Source organism: Astatotilapia calliptera, chromosome 23 (assembly GCF_900246225.1).
Source record: "Astatotilapia calliptera chromosome 23, fAstCal1.2, whole genome shotgun sequence".
Taxonomy (NCBI): domain Eukaryota; kingdom Metazoa; phylum Chordata; class Actinopteri; order Cichliformes; family Cichlidae; genus Astatotilapia; species Astatotilapia calliptera.
In genome coordinates this window covers 21,122,990-21,138,092 of record NC_039323.1, presented here as the reverse complement: position 1 = coordinate 21,138,092, position 15,103 = coordinate 21,122,990, and the positions used below count along the sequence as shown (strand labels likewise).

General features: G+C 38.0%; 2 protein-coding genes across 2 annotated transcripts; both read right to left on the bottom strand.

The window, feature by feature from the left end:
• Nucleotides 1-904: 904 nt before the first annotated feature.
• inha (inhibin subunit alpha) lies at nucleotides 905-6,398 on the bottom strand. Its single transcript, XM_026160268.1, has 2 exons — nucleotides 5,891-6,398; nucleotides 905-1,863 (listed from the first exon to the last, which is right to left on the bottom strand). Exons 1-2 carry the CDS (start codon nucleotides 6,189-6,191, stop codon nucleotides 1,121-1,123), a joined length of 1,044 nt encoding a protein of 347 aa, XP_026016053.1. The 5' UTR covers nucleotides 6,192-6,398; the 3' UTR covers nucleotides 905-1,120.
• A 4,613-nt stretch (nucleotides 6,399-11,011) lies between these two features.
• On the bottom strand, nucleotides 11,012-14,742 carry LOC113016852 (D-beta-hydroxybutyrate dehydrogenase, mitochondrial-like). The gene is made up of 5 exons (XM_026160008.1): nucleotides 14,676-14,742; nucleotides 14,072-14,543; nucleotides 13,447-13,599; nucleotides 13,226-13,359; nucleotides 11,012-11,444 (listed from the first exon to the last, which is right to left on the bottom strand). The coding sequence occupies exons 2-5, from the start codon at nucleotides 14,424-14,426 to the stop codon at nucleotides 11,055-11,057; spliced, it is 1,032 nt and encodes a 343-aa protein (XP_026015793.1). The 5' UTR covers nucleotides 14,427-14,543; nucleotides 14,676-14,742; the 3' UTR covers nucleotides 11,012-11,054.
• Between the last annotated feature and the right edge of the window lie 361 nt (nucleotides 14,743-15,103).

Genomic DNA, 15,103 nt, shown 5'->3' with positions numbered 1-15,103 from the left:
CCTTGATTTGATTTATTTATTTATTTTTAATAATTGTTTAAACCTGTGGTTGAATTGCAGTCTGCTCAATATGTATTAACATGTTAATTTATCAATTAAAATGAAAATTTATTGGATTGTAAAAACGAGTGACATCTGTTAGTTACCCTGACATCTACAGGGTCAGTCATACTGTTTAAGGTAAAATGATGGGTTTTAAAGTAGGCCTACTATGCCCTCCAGAGGAATAATCAAGTAATGGTTAAAAGGGGTTTAAATGAGCTCAAACTATTTCACTATGTCACTTTGGTTTATTATTATAATAATGATGATGATGATGATGATGATGATGATAATAATAATAATAATAATAATAATAATAATAATAATAATAATCTTTCAGTGGCCCAATAAGGGAAGAACCCAATTTTCCCCTTGATTTAGTCGTTAAATTGGTCAATTGGGGGTTCTGGATTAATTCAGCAAGCAAAGCAAACATATCGACCAAGTCCTCATCAGGTATGAATTGAGTTTTAAGCAATGTATCTAAAATGCCAAATTTATGCATACATATCCAAAAAAATTGGTATAGCAAATATGCAACTAAGTTATGTGGAAAGGAACAGATGTATAGAACTCAATAGATAAATTAAACAAGGAAATTTTAACAGAAATTTTAATTTTAAGTTGATCGTGTCATTGGCCATTTTTACAATGTTCAATTTATTTAATTTACGGCAGTAAGGACTTTAATTGATGGTTAAAGTGTTCCTAGAAAATGTATCTTAAATTTTATTGACTTTAATTTTTAGCACATGTAGAACTATATCTTACACTTCCTTGTATGACTGTGTGTTGAATATTGATGTGAGGTACACTAAGCAGTACCAGTGAAAGGGTGAAAACAACACATTAAACAAACAAAACCCACTAAATAACACTTTAATCAAGGTTAACATATAAAGTACAATCTGTTTTGAGGCTTATGTAGCACACACCCAAACTAGAGAACAATCAGGACAGAATTGTAAGTGAATAAGACAAAATCAAGTTTAATAAGAGCAGTAATCAAATTTCAACTGTGACTTGTAAGTAAACTGAAATCTTTTATTTGGGTGAACTGGCCTTTAAGGTCTGATGTTCAGATACATGTACACTCTTCAGGTATAATGTTAGGCAAGGTCTCATACTTGAATGAGTATCCACCATCAGATGTCGTGGTGATCCTCAGGGACCTCATGGTCCCCGGGACAGGAGCGCAACACTGAGTGATCCCCAACATTGCAGTGGTTAGATCCCCACCCGAGCAGTTTCCGTGACAGTAGTAAAACGTCAGCACTTTCGGATGGACGATCCAGTTGTCCCACCCTAGCTCCTCAAAACTGATGTCGATCTCTGCTCGGTGGCAGTCGCTGTGTAGAGGCCTTTCCTGAGAGGGCCGCTGCAGAAGATAGATGGCAGAGGGAGACCAAGGAATGGTCACTGCTGCATTGCGGGGTGACCGGGAAGGTCCACGAGGTTGAACATGGAGGTGAAGAAAGGGCATCTTGTCTGGTTCTCCTGCGTGGCACTGACAGGCTGGACAGTGGACCTGAAGAAGAAAGGGGCCTTCGGCGACAAGGGCCAGCAGGTTCTGATCCAGATGGTAGGTGGTCCATCCATCAGAGCTTGAATTTGATGGAGCCTCCGCTGCCTGGAGTCGTTCTAGTGCTGTGGTTACAATGAAAAGCTGGGCGGAGGAGTTAGCTGTGACTGCTTCGCCTGCAAAGAACCAGAAGTGGGCTGATGTGACTACAGTGTCCTGGCTGTTGATGGAGGGCTGGAAGTAATATGTCATATGTCTGTTTGCAGTTTCTCCCTGAGCTGAGTCCGATTTGGTGCAGTCTACAGGGAGACATCAGATTAAAAAAACAAACAAACATCTGTTAGCCTACTTAACACTTTCTTTCATCTCTAAGCACAAAGTGAAATTCTTCACAGTGAACAGCGGTGATGAAGATGTGTACATCACAGCACAGTCACTTAAGAAGGCACTTGGCTGAGTGACGAAACGTTTCTCCCACTGAAAACGCTACGTCCAGATGAACAGAACCAACTTTTGGTGATTTACTTACCTGGATGACTGAGCATGCATCAGGACACTGACAGGTATGATTACTAATTTGGATCCAGCATGAACTTCTTTCAACCTGAGAGGACACTAACAAGTTTATTTCAGCCCAGTATAAGGTTATTCTTTGACAGTTAAGTTAAACCCCAAATTACATATGCCCCATCTACACACATTTATTTAAAAAATTGTTTTCTACTTGCCTTTTATTATTTAAAAAACTGCATTGTGTTGGCTTTGTTTCTTTCCTACATGTAGTTAATGTGTCTAAACATGAGTTAAGTTTATAAAAATTAAGTGTTGCAGATAAAGTACACATCTCTGCCAGTTTACTGCAACATAACTACAGTGGGGCAAAAAAGTATTTAGTCAGCCACCGATTGTGCAAGTTCCCCCACTTAAAATGATGACAGAGGTCAGTAATTTGCACCAGAGGTACACTTCAACTGTGAGAGACAGAATGTGAAAAAAAAATCAATGAATTCACATGGTAGGATTTGTAAAGAATTTATTCGTAAATCAGGGTGGAAAATAAGTATTTGGTCACCTCAAACAAGGAAAATCTCTGGCTCTCACAGACCTGTAACGTCTCCTGTAAGAAGCTTTTCTGTCCCCCACTCGTTACCTGTATGAATGGCACCTGTTTGAACTCATCATCTGTATAAAAGACACCTGTCCACAGCCTCAAACAGTCAGACTCCAAACTCTGCCATGGCCAAGACCAAAGAGCTTTCGAAGGACACCAGGAAAAGTATTGTAGACCTGCACCAGACTGGGAAGAGTGAATCTACAATAGGCAAGCAGCTTGGTGTGAAAAAATCAACTGTGGGAGCAATCATCAGAAAATGGAAGACATACAAGACCACTGATAATCTCCCTCGATCTGGGGCTCCACGCAAGATCTCATCCCGTGGGGTCAAAATGATCATGAGAACGGTGAGCAAAGATCCCAGAACCACACGGGGGGACCTGGTGAATGACCTGCAGAGAGCTGGGCCCAAAGTAACAAAGGTCACCATCAGTAACACACTACAACGGCAGGGAATCAAATCCCGCAGTGCCAGACGTGTTCCGCTGCTGAAGCCAGTGCATGTCCAGGCCCGTCTGAAGTTTGCCAGAGAGCACATGGATGATACAGCAGAGGATTGGGAGAATGTCATGTGGTCAGATGAAACCAAAGTAGAACTTTTTGGTATAAACTCAACTCGTCGTGTTTGGAGGAAGAAGAATACTGAGTTGCATCCCAAGAACACCATACCTACTGTGAAGCATGGGGGTGGAAACATCATGCTATGGGGCTGTTTTTCTGCCAAGGGGACAGGACGACTGATCCGTGTTAAGGACAGAATGAATGGGGCCATGTATCGTGAGATTTTGAGCCAAAACCTCCTTCCATCAGTGAGAACTTTGAAGATGAAACGAGGCTGGGTCTTCCAACATGACAATGATCCAAAACACACCACCCGGGCAACAAAGGAGTGGCTCCGTAAGAAGCATTTGAAAGTCCTGGAGTGGCCTAGCCAGTCTCCAGACCTCAACCCCATAGAAAATCTGTGGCGGGAGTTGAAAGTCCGTGTTGCTCGGCGACAGCCCCAAAACATCACTGCTCTCGAGAAGATCTGCATGGAGGAATGGGCCAAAATACCAGCTACTGTGTGTGCAAACCTGGTAAAGACCTATAGTAAACGTTTGACCTCTGTCATTGCCAACAAAGGTTACAAAGTATTGAGTTGTATTTTTGTTATTGACCAAATACTTATTTTCCACCCTGATTTACGAATAAATTCTTTACAAATCCTACCATGTGGATTCATGGATTTTTTTTTTTTTCACATTCTGTCTCTCACAGTTGAAGTGTACCTCTGGTGCAAATTACTGACCTCTGTCATCATTTTAGGTGGAGGAACTTGCACAATCGGTGGCTGACTAAATACTTTTTTGCCCCACTGTATAAGTAAGGCTGCATTACAATATGCAGCACTGAAATTTAAGCATTGTCACCACCTAGGAGGTTGTGTTTTTAGTAGTGTTTGTGTGCATGCATGCCATTATGTTTGTAAAAACAATGGCTCAAACAGTTGAATGAATTCTGATAAAACTTTGCAGGAGTGTAAAGTGGGATCATGTTAACAATCCATTAAAATTTGGCTTAAATGCACCATTGTCTTCAAGGTCAGCTTAATGATTTATTGGTTGAAAATTGATAAAAAGCCTTATGACTTGATAACTATGATTCTTACAAGTGTGGTGTGTCAACACATACCTCTCATAGACCTCTCCTTTAAGGTCAAGTTTGATTGATCTGAAGGTCAAAGTGTTAATAATGCTAACAAGAACCATTTAAAATGACAAGAGGTTTTCACTCTGACCAAACTTACTGATATGATACTATGGTAAGTACTGTAAGAAATACCGTCCAGGGAGTGAGCCACCTCGGCAGACAGCACTTCAGGGCGAGTGCCATTAGTTCCATTACATTTTAGAGAAGGCAAATATATTTAAAACTAATGTCTCTGAGGTTGCAACTCACACTATAACAGTGATGGATAAACAGCACTGGCAAACTTTTTTTCCCCCCAAAAATCCCATATTTATTAATGGAAACTTTAGAGCCAACAATCCGTTTCACCCTTTTTTTGAGGTGTTCTATTTTATTTTCAATTAGACAAGAATTATCATTAAAGGTGATCAGGTGTGTTCAAAGGTTACCAAAATAAATCGACTTTTAATTCACATACAAAGACTGATATAACATAAAGCTTGAGGAAATTCAGTGAAGGTGATGAATATCAGTAGATCAGGTTAATTTTAAACAACTTACTTTTGTGTGTATTTTGTGAGTTTTTGAAACTTTTATACACTCTATGTTGGTTGTAACAGAGAGTGTATAAAAGACAGATGGTGCTGCCACCATGGGGTGAAAAGAGAACATTACACATTATTGATTCTGTTTGTGGCAGCGGGCCAGAACTAATACGTTTTAAGGAAGGAGCGAGGGGACATATAAAATCTGATTTAGTGCCATGATTGGCCCGGGACAGACTTTGGACATCGCCCTGTCTAAGGACATAAAGACTAAATCACATATCTGTCTACCTAACTATTAATTGTTTTATTTGGAACATGTAAATATACCTAAAATAGCAGAATACATTGTCTGAGAAGCTTCTTCAGTTCTCCTCAGAACTGAAGAAGCTTCTCGGATGAGAGGTGAAACGTCTTCAAATAACTTAAAGATGTCCAGATGCTTTTCTTTCCAAGCTCCTTAGAGAGCAGAATACATTGTAAATAGGAAAATAAAACAAAGTTAATATGCTGAGTTGTTGTGAATGTCTCTATATTTTACACAATTTAGATGCTTGGAAAGGAGTAGGATGAAGTTTACACTTATTTGATCCCACCACCCTTAATACTATTACATAATTTTGATTATTCAGTGTATCTTATTATCGTACTACCTGGCATTTGGATAGATGCAATTCTGCTGCGCATCATTTTGTTTTTACTACTAATACAAATGTATATTAATGGATGTTAAAAGAAGTAAAAATATGTATAACCATCTATAATATACAAATAATAAACTTTGCAAGGAAATTTTGCAGAAAAATTTTGCAAATAATGGCATCCTTATGGTTTTCATTTAGAATAAGATCTATTAAAACTTAAAGTCAAAATGTATCCGTATACTGTTTTATTTGTAAGAGTAAGAGGACATTTGACCTGTTGATCGATTTAAAGACCCGTGTGGAGTTTTAGACTCACTCCACTCAAACAGATAAGTGCAAAAGAATTTCTCACCTGAACCCGGGAACAGAATTATTTGCGATGATTCCTGGTTCGGACGGGTTTGAGGATTAACCCATGATGTTCTGCTTGTCCTGTGGGCCCTCTGGTGCAGGTGCCTCGTATCAGGAGGTACCCTGTCTGCATCGGGACCTTGCAGCGTGCTCAGAGGGGGTTCTTCGAGCCCGAGACCTTCCAGAACCCGTACTTTGAACCAGGATAGCACAGCCCCACGGGACAGCTCCTCACCCATGCAAGCTTGAATTATACCATGGATGCAAAGAGGACCCAGGATGAGGACAGTACAGGACACCATGACTATATATCTTGAAACTCTTGATGAGAGGGGGAAAAAAAATCCTTAAAGTAGGCGCAACAATTTTTACAGCTTCAGAGTCTGCCTTGTTTGTCTGGTTACCTCTAGAAAATGGATTCCCTCCTGTTGCTTTCCCTGTTTTCTAACATATTTGTTTTGTCTCTGCGTGCTATCTGCCTCTGAGGGAAGTCTGTGAAGTAAGGCATTCTGCTGGTGAAACAAATGGAAGATAAAGAGTGACCTTGACGGATTGGATGTTACACACAGTAACAGGGGAATGTGTCTCTGTCTGCTTCTTTGTCCTACTCAGTTGTTTCTGGGTAGATTGGTTTACTTTAATCTTCAGCATACAGATAAAAACATATAAATGCCACAAATATATAAACTTCTCCTTTTTTTATTTGATGTGAATTAAATTTAGGCATCTGTCAAGACATTTCTCCTCTCAGATTTCTGTATGCTTCCATGTTGCACACTCTTACACACACACACACACACACACACACACACACACACACACACACACACACACAAAAGCAGTAATACATTTTGAAATGATAGGAAGGAAATTGGAAATCCTTTCAAAATTAGGAATAAATCTACCTGTGATCACTAAATCTGTAGTCTGGCATTAAGCTGAACACACACAGCTGTCAAAAACAAAATGCCTTTGTCTGCGCCTCTTTATCTGACTGACCTTGAATCCCTGTCTGGGAAAATGTTTTCCGTGGTTTAGGTTTGAGGAGAATTTACAGTATAACCTTTAAACAGGCCTAAAAGCACATTTTCACAGTAGTTTTCTTTTAAAATAGGCATATTTGATCATATATGATCCAGGCGATTGATATATGCATTTTTTGTCTGTTTGTTTTGTTGGTTTTTCTTTTTTTGCCCTTTGTCACCGTCCCTCTTCCCCGCAGTTTTTCTTTCCCCCAGTCAAGTCTGTCCCGTGTGTAGTAAGTGAAAATAAAATAAACAATAAACGCAAAGGTGAATCAAATAGACCATTACGGCAAGGCTGGGATGGTCCATTTGGTAAAGTAAATCCGTTCGGCATCTTTCTTTGCCTTTAGACAATAATTCTGATGGCAAAAGAACCAAACAGGACAGGCGGAAAAAATAGATAAATAAAATAAATAAATAAAAATTAAATAAATAAAATAAATAAATAAAAATTAAATAAATAAAATAAATAAATAAAAATTAAATAAATAAAATAGGCATATTTTCAATCAGTAAAGCTTTTATTTTGAGCAAATGTTAAGATGTGAAAGTACAACCAAATCCGTGAAATGATGAATAGAATGAAAACCCATCCTAGCCCACCGAGGAGCTTTAAGAGTAGTGCACCTCAAACTTGTGGACTTAATCCTGAAGCAGGAGAGATCTTTTTTCAACAAACTTTTAAAATGAGCAATAAGGGAAAATTCAAGAAAAGAGTTTTCCACAAAGTCTTGCAGAAATGGCAGATATCTGACATAGTGCATTGCTAGGTGGGTATAAAAAGGATCAAACTTTTCCCACTGCTTTATCCGTTTGAAAATCAGCTTCTATGTGTTTTTGGGATCATTGTCCACACTCAAATATTTCCAAGTTTCAACTGTCTATCTGCTGATTTGAGTTGAAGATTGTAGCATTGTCTTAACACACGCTTGAATGTTCCACAACAGGGAGCTGTCAAAATGTCTGCTTTTATAGAGGAGCTCACACTTGCTGATGGTCATAAAGGTGAACATAAATGGGCACTTTGACATCAACATTACGATGTAGTCACAAAACATAGAAGGAAAGGACAGCCTTGATTTAGCAGATTTTTCCAGGTTTAGAAGCTCAACTTTGGTTTTCTGTCTTCTTTCAGGTGAAGGACTAGATATATGTGGGACCTTCAGATTGTTCCTGCCTCTGAGACTCTCTGGGATGATATAAAACCAGACTGGATGTTAAAAACATTTGTCACATGCTCAAGAGTATGTAAGGAGAGATTAATCAAAGCTTAACTTTCAGTTTTTGCAGCAGAAGATGGTAGGAAATATTTGGATGTATTTAAGAGAATATTCATTTATTCAGTAGTGTTAGTTTACATTGGCAGTTTGAGCTCCATAATTTTAACAGTTATAAATTAAAGATAGAGCTGAAATGAACAATTACTTTTATTATCTACTGTTTCCTTCATTTAATTATTTTTTAATACAACAAAAAGATAAAAGAAAGAAGAAGAAAAAAGATATTTGATACATACATACATATGTATATATATGCACATACATATATATATATATATATAGAGAGAGAGAGAGAGCGAGAGAGAGAGAGAGACAGATTTTTTTTGCGTAATCTTGAATCTCGTGTTCACAGTACAAAAAACAAAAAACTTCATTTGCTTCTCTTGGTTTCTGAACACTTATTCTTTCCAATTTGCTTTGGCACTTACACACTGATTTGTTAACATGTGACGTCAAGACTCATCAGCAAGTGTTTGTTAAAAAAAACAAATAAACGTTTCTTTGTGTGTCTGTTAGTAATGAAAGAGTAGTGGCTGACTCTCAGCTGATAATGAATTTGTCTGTGAATGAAAGCATTGACGGCCAACATGGAGACAGAACCTATGATTTAGCATTAATAAGATATGCAGTTATACAACATGAACATATTCTGTGTTTCAAAAGGTGGTGGTATGAAACACATTACTTCATTAAAAAAAAAAAAAACCCTAGTATGGGCATTGAACTCATGCCCTGTTAACACCATATGATAACAATCTGAGCTAAGTGGCATACTGGGATTACTTTTTTCAACTTGAGAAAAATGTGTGCTTATCCAGAAATATTTCAGTTGGTACCAATGAAAACAACCATTAAATGGATAAACCCAAATCTTGGATGCTCCATTTTGCCTACTAATCAGAAGATAGCTGTGTAGTTCATTCAACGAGTAATGTGGATGAAACAATTGAGAATGGTATACTTATACAGCTATTGTTGTATTGCTGAGTCAGCTGGGATAAGTAAAGAATGGGGGGAATTTTATGTTAAGTTTTTCTTAATATAACCACTGTAACCTTTTGACTTTTTCTACTGAAACATTATGTATGAAAAGCATAATTATGTTTACTTGATAGCCATTAATTAATTAGAGGTTGCACTATCGTTCTCAGGCATAAAAGAAGTCCTAAACCTAGCATCCTCTTCTGTCACACCAACTCTCTGCATGTCCGGTATCCAGGAATGTACTCTGTGATCTTTGTCTTTTCTTCCTGCCTGGCAGCGCCATCTTCAATATCCTTTATCCCTCTATAGTTACTACAGTTCTGCATATTACACTTGCTGCAAATCAGTACCAGTACACTTCATCTCCTTTTCTCAGACATTCTCCCTCTCCAAGATTGTGTTCAACCACCTGGCCAAAAACTCCACTACCCTCTCTCCACAGGTATGTCATCTGTACACTCTTCATCCGCTTCATAGCTGTCCACATTTTCTCTTCTCTACACCTTTAATCCAAGAAGGGACATTAAAATGTGAGGAATAATAAATACAAAAAGTGTGAGAAGGCTTTTAAAATGTGTGGCTACAAGATCTTTCAAAGTATTGGCATATCTGCATTGACAAGATTTGGGCCTTTGATGTAGCCCTGGTGTTATAATACTGCTAAGTTACCAAATAATCACTGCCACTCATCTAAGCAGGAAAAAGTTGCCACACCTACACTGAAGATCAGATAGAAAGATGAGGAAAAGAGGGAACCGTAATGAGAGACAGGAACCAATGAAAACAAAAACAATATTGGTCTAAAGAACACAGACTACAGGCATTGGAAAACAGAAAGCTTCTGGCATCAAAAATCTGTTCTACTTCTTTCAGTTTCTCTACATTCATATGTAGAGAAACCACCAATTAGGCTTGGATTCATTAAAACATGTTGTGCAGCAGTGTTGCTCAAACTGAACTCTTTACCTTGCACTATTATAAACATTTGTGTGTTATATGAATATTTATTATTGTAGAGTCTTTACCTTACAAATAAACGCATCTTGAGGAAACTTGATGTGAATTGGGGCTATATATTTTTTACCCCCAGCATTTTCAAGCTCTTGTAATTACTTAATCCACATGAAATTTTCAAAGCAGAAAAAATAAAAACTTTGTGGCACATTTTTTTGCTATAACAGCATGAATATCAGTTTTTATATCTATGACCCAGAGGAACATAATTTTGCACCGTTACCTTGGAGGACCTCTTTCTGATAATTCACTAACAACCCCCCCCCAAAAGTCAGTAAACTTAAGTAAAGGCTCATACCAACCATGTGGCAAAGTTCAAAATATGTTATAGCATGTGGGATGTCCCTCTTTTTTAACCTACAGTTCGATTGCAGGTTCATTCTGTGTAAATAAGCGGACTAGGAAAATATTCATATTATGACGGTTATGTTTTGCATGGTTTACTTTAATATACTAAAATTATTGTCCAAAAAAGTAAAAAAAGAAAATCCTGAAGGTAAACAGCCAGGCAAGACTCCAGAAATCAAGCTACAACTCGTACTCATAATCCTGCTAATTAACATTTACGCCCCCCCCCCCCACACACACACACACACAAAAGCAGTAATACATTTTGAAATGACAGGAAGTAAATTGGAAATACTTTCAAAGTTAGGAATAAATCTACCTGTGATCACTAAATCTGTAGTCTGGCATTAAGCTGAATACTGGGTTTCAAATGTCTCAAGATCAGTCTGTTTCATGAGGCTATATTTGCTTCATACCTTTTATTATTGTTATTAGTAGTATTATTAATTATAAAGCCATAAATGTTGTGTATTAAGTCCTTAACATTTTTAAAGACAATAGGAAGAGCTTAGTATTACAGATAGCTATTTTGTGGGTCTCGCTTAGCATAAAGCATTTCTTTTCTGCATGTGTACATTGAGCTGAGAGAAAACACAGCATCAGCCAGGAGGGTTGGCAGAAATGGGAAGATGCTGAAGAAAAACATCTCCATGGTGGAGACCAGCAGGTATCTGTGTTTCGGCCGAGCAGATGTGACCGCGTGCAGCATTGCTGCGATGACCGGATCGGCGTCCTTGAATCCCACCCTACATGTTGACGTGAAGTAGTCATTGGCCAGATCAATGTACTCTCTGCCAAAGATTCGTTTTTTCTCATCATCCAGTTTGTTCCAGATGTCCAAAGCAGTTTTCCTCTTCAGGATGTTAGTGGCTTGGCCAAAATTACCTGGCTGAATGATGCTGACCTGAAAGGGAGTTTATGTTCAGTTAGTCCATTTACAGCGTTTTTGTGTGTATCTGTGTTTCTGTGTGTGTTTTAACTTAAACAACAAATCCATGACATTTATGAAAGGTTATTTGCGTTCCTGATGAAACTTGAGCTAGCTTAGCATAAAGACTCAACTAGGAGGAAAGAGTCTTCTATCAGGTATTATTAAATCTTGATGGGTGTTCACATCAGTATCAATTACTCCAACTCATGGATTCCTGTAAACCCATAACTTGTTTTCTCACTTCTATTTTTGTTGGGTTAGACCAAAAAGAAGAAATGGATTAGGCAAACTTTAGATATACTCTAATTAATTTTCTATGATATATACTATGATGTCATGTTTGATCACAATAATCTCAAAATTAAGGACACAGAGCTAATATTTTTACATTTTTAAGTAAAGATTTAGGTTTCAAGAGAAACAATGTGGTTTTGAAAAATGGCAAAGCTTGCACAATGTTCAAGGTTTCTGCCCTGGACTCGTTCAAATGGTCACAACGTAACTGGTAAACACATGCTCACTTAGAGCTTCATGTCTGTTAATGAAATACACATTAACAGACAAACAGTCTTGAGCCACCCCTCATTTGTTTATATTTTGTTTCCAAGAAGCCAAAATTTTCTGTATTTTTTTCAAAGTGGTCTTGATCAATAGCTTGCTGGACTTTCTAAAGGTCTTTCAAAGTTTTTTGGGGGGGGCATTGGTTGCTATTTTAGTCATCTGTGGTAACAGGTAACTTAGTAAAGAACCAGGTTTAAATTGCATTTAGAGGCACTATGTTAATAGCTGCCCATTGCAAAAACACATTTAAGGACAAAAGGAGAAGTGGGAGGCCTTTAAAAATCCTACAGCAGATGAAAAGCATCTTAAGAAATAGGGAAAAAAAAAAAAAAAAACCCCACCTAATCAGAAACGTTCTCAGTGGAAGGCTGGCTGTCAAGAAGCCATTCTTATTGAATGGAAAGAGGGAGAAAAGGCTGAAAGGCTGAGGTGTGAAAATTACACAAGAACTGGACTAAAAAGCTTTGACAACTGTTCTGATGGAGTGATGAATCCATATTTGACATTTTTGGTTCAAATGGCCATCATTTTTACAAAAGGTCAGGAGAGTGGTACAACAGTGACTTTCTTGATGCATGCTCAATCATCCAGGTAAGCAAATCCCAAATAATTGATTCTGAAACCTGCAGTCAGCTGGGACTGAAGAAGTCACTTGGATAAGTGAAAAAATGTTTCTCACACTGAAAATGTTACGTCTAGATGAACAGAATCATTTTTTTTGGATACAACAGTGAGTGTCTACAGCCATCTGTAAAACACGGTGGGGGCTCTGTCATGGTTTGGGGCTGCATTTGAACCACTGGTGTAAATTAATAGAATTATGAACAGAATCAAAGCAGCCAAATTGTTCTGTGTGTTATACAAGTGTGAGAACCAGATGTTTCTCTGAATCCTGTTCCTAAAAGCAAAATAAATAAGCATTGGAATGTCTTGGAAAATCCAATGAAAACATACCATGGTTTTTCATTAGAATGTGATGTCCCACAGCACTGGCAAAAACAACTCTGTACAGTGTAATTAAAATAAAAAAAAATTCAACTTTACTTACTCAATGAACCGTATTCATAGAAAGACTTCGTTCCCATTCCCCTCACAGGCATAACATTTTATGTACCACAGAATTACTAAATTTTCTACTTCATGCTTTACAGTGTCATGGGATGTTTTTGTGTATCTTTTCACCCATTCGGTACCTTCACGCCAAAACTAGCCATTTCCACTCTTAAGCAGTCAGCAAATGCCTCCAGTCCTCTCTTTGACACACTGTATGCTCCCATGTTCAAGCAGTAGAAGAAGGAAAAGATACTTGACACAAAAACCATCCGACCTGAAAACATTACACAAGCCTTTATTATCCATAACGCCACTACAGTATAAATGTGAGGACAGTAATGTAGCTACACATGGAACTCACCTTTGCTGGCACGAACCAGCGGTAGGAAAGCGATAGATGTCCTAATGGATCCAAACAGGTTAACATCCACCATGTTTTGGAAATCTTCAATAGTGTTCCATTCGATCTCGGCCCAGTCTGAGATCCCAGCATTGTTCACAACTGCCCACAGACCTGACAAACAATAAAATCCCACTGACCCTACTTTTTTCTTTAGAGAAATGTAGTTTTAAATGTGAAATAAAAAACATGCAACATGTCATGGATAGACCAAATAGACTAGAAAGTTATTTTTTTCCCACACTATTTGTCAAATTTGTAAAAGTTTTATTTCTTGCAAAAACAGAAACTGAACTGGCCTTTGGAAAGTTGACCTCACAAGCTAAAAAAATTAAAAGACTGGATTTACTGTGGATTCAAGACTTTTCATTATTCACCTTTGCCTTTTAATCTGTAACTATCATTGAGATTTTATCCTTACATATTTAAATACAAACAAGTCAAGAGATAAAGATAAAGAGATAAAGAAAAGTCAAAAGTTTGTCTTTTCTTTATCTATGGAAATAAGCAAACAATAAAATACAATTTTCTCCTTTTTGCCATGGCTAATCTTTGATACATTTTTTCCATTGAGCTAAACTCCTACCTTTCTCTGGCAGGTTCTCCTGCACCATTTTCTTTGCCTGCTGCAAGTCTTCATCCCTTGTGACATCCAACTTGAGGATTTTTAGATTACTGGAACTCTGTCTGACCAGGCTCTGGGCTCCAGCTCCTCCTGGAGACAAACACCCAGCAAAGACCACAAACCCCTTTTGGTCCAAACAGCGAGCCAGGTGGTGCCCGAAGCCACTGTCACAGCCTGTTATCAGCACAGCATGGCCACAGCTGTCCAACACATGGTTGGAGCGGTAGATGGAAATAAGCTTGGAATAGATGAAGAGGAGGATGGCAGTGATGGGGATGATGCTGACCATTTCGATGAGGAAGAAAATGGTGATCATGCTGCTGAAGTTTCAATGAATTACTGTGCTAGATGATTATCTGTATAGATGCACGGTTGATGAGGTTCAGAGGATAGACTGGCCACCTTCCTTGGCATGTGTAGAATATATAAGTAGCTTCACCAGAAAGAAAGAAAACAGAAACAAGATTCAAAACAAGTGAAAATAGACGAAATCTTTTCTTCTAATAGAGAAAACGTTTCTTCTTGAAACATTAAAAAAGGCCACAAAATAAAGATTAACTCTTACCAGAAGTGTCATCTCATGTTCTGGTGAAAGGGAGTGCAGTCTTTAAATAACAAGTCATCAGGTGAACTCTGCCAGGACGACAACGTCAGATCAGAGTTTTTTTTTTTTTTTTTTACAAAATGCCTCCGGCTGCTTTCATTTGAGACATATCTTTGTAAGACATCATATGTGTACTGGAACCTTCACACAATTATGTGGGGATAGCTTTTGTGGCTTTACCAAGAACTAAAGATTACAAAAAAGTACAGGAAGTAAAGATTATACAAAAGGGTATTATACAGGGGCACTGCAAACAGCCAAAGTGTTTGTTGCCTCAGTTCAACAAGTCAGTAGTTGTTTCATCAGGAGCAGACATTAAAAAGGAAACAAATAATCTTGTCGACACAGCCAACAAATAATCGAAACAACTGGCTATAGGCAGACTTATA

Coding starts and splice junctions, on each gene's coding strand:
- inha (XM_026160268.1), bottom strand. CDS start 6,191: ATGGTGTCCTGTACTGTCCTCATCCTGGGTCCTCTTTGCATCCATGGT. Junction 1,864..5,890: donor AATTCTGTTCCCGGGTTCAG/GTGAGAAATTCT, acceptor GTCTCCCTGTAG/ACTGCACCAAATCGGACTCA.
- LOC113016852 (XM_026160008.1), bottom strand. CDS start 14,426: ATGATCACCATTTTCTTCCTCATCGAAATGGTCAGCATCATCCCCATC. Junction 13,600..14,071: donor GGAGAACCTGCCAGAGAAAG/GTAGGAGTTTAG, acceptor ATTGTTTGTCAG/GTCTGTGGGCAGTTGTGAAC. Junction 11,445..13,225: donor TGGCTAGTTTTGGCGTGAAG/GTACCGAATGGG, acceptor ACTCCCTTTCAG/GTCAGCATCATTCAGCCAGG.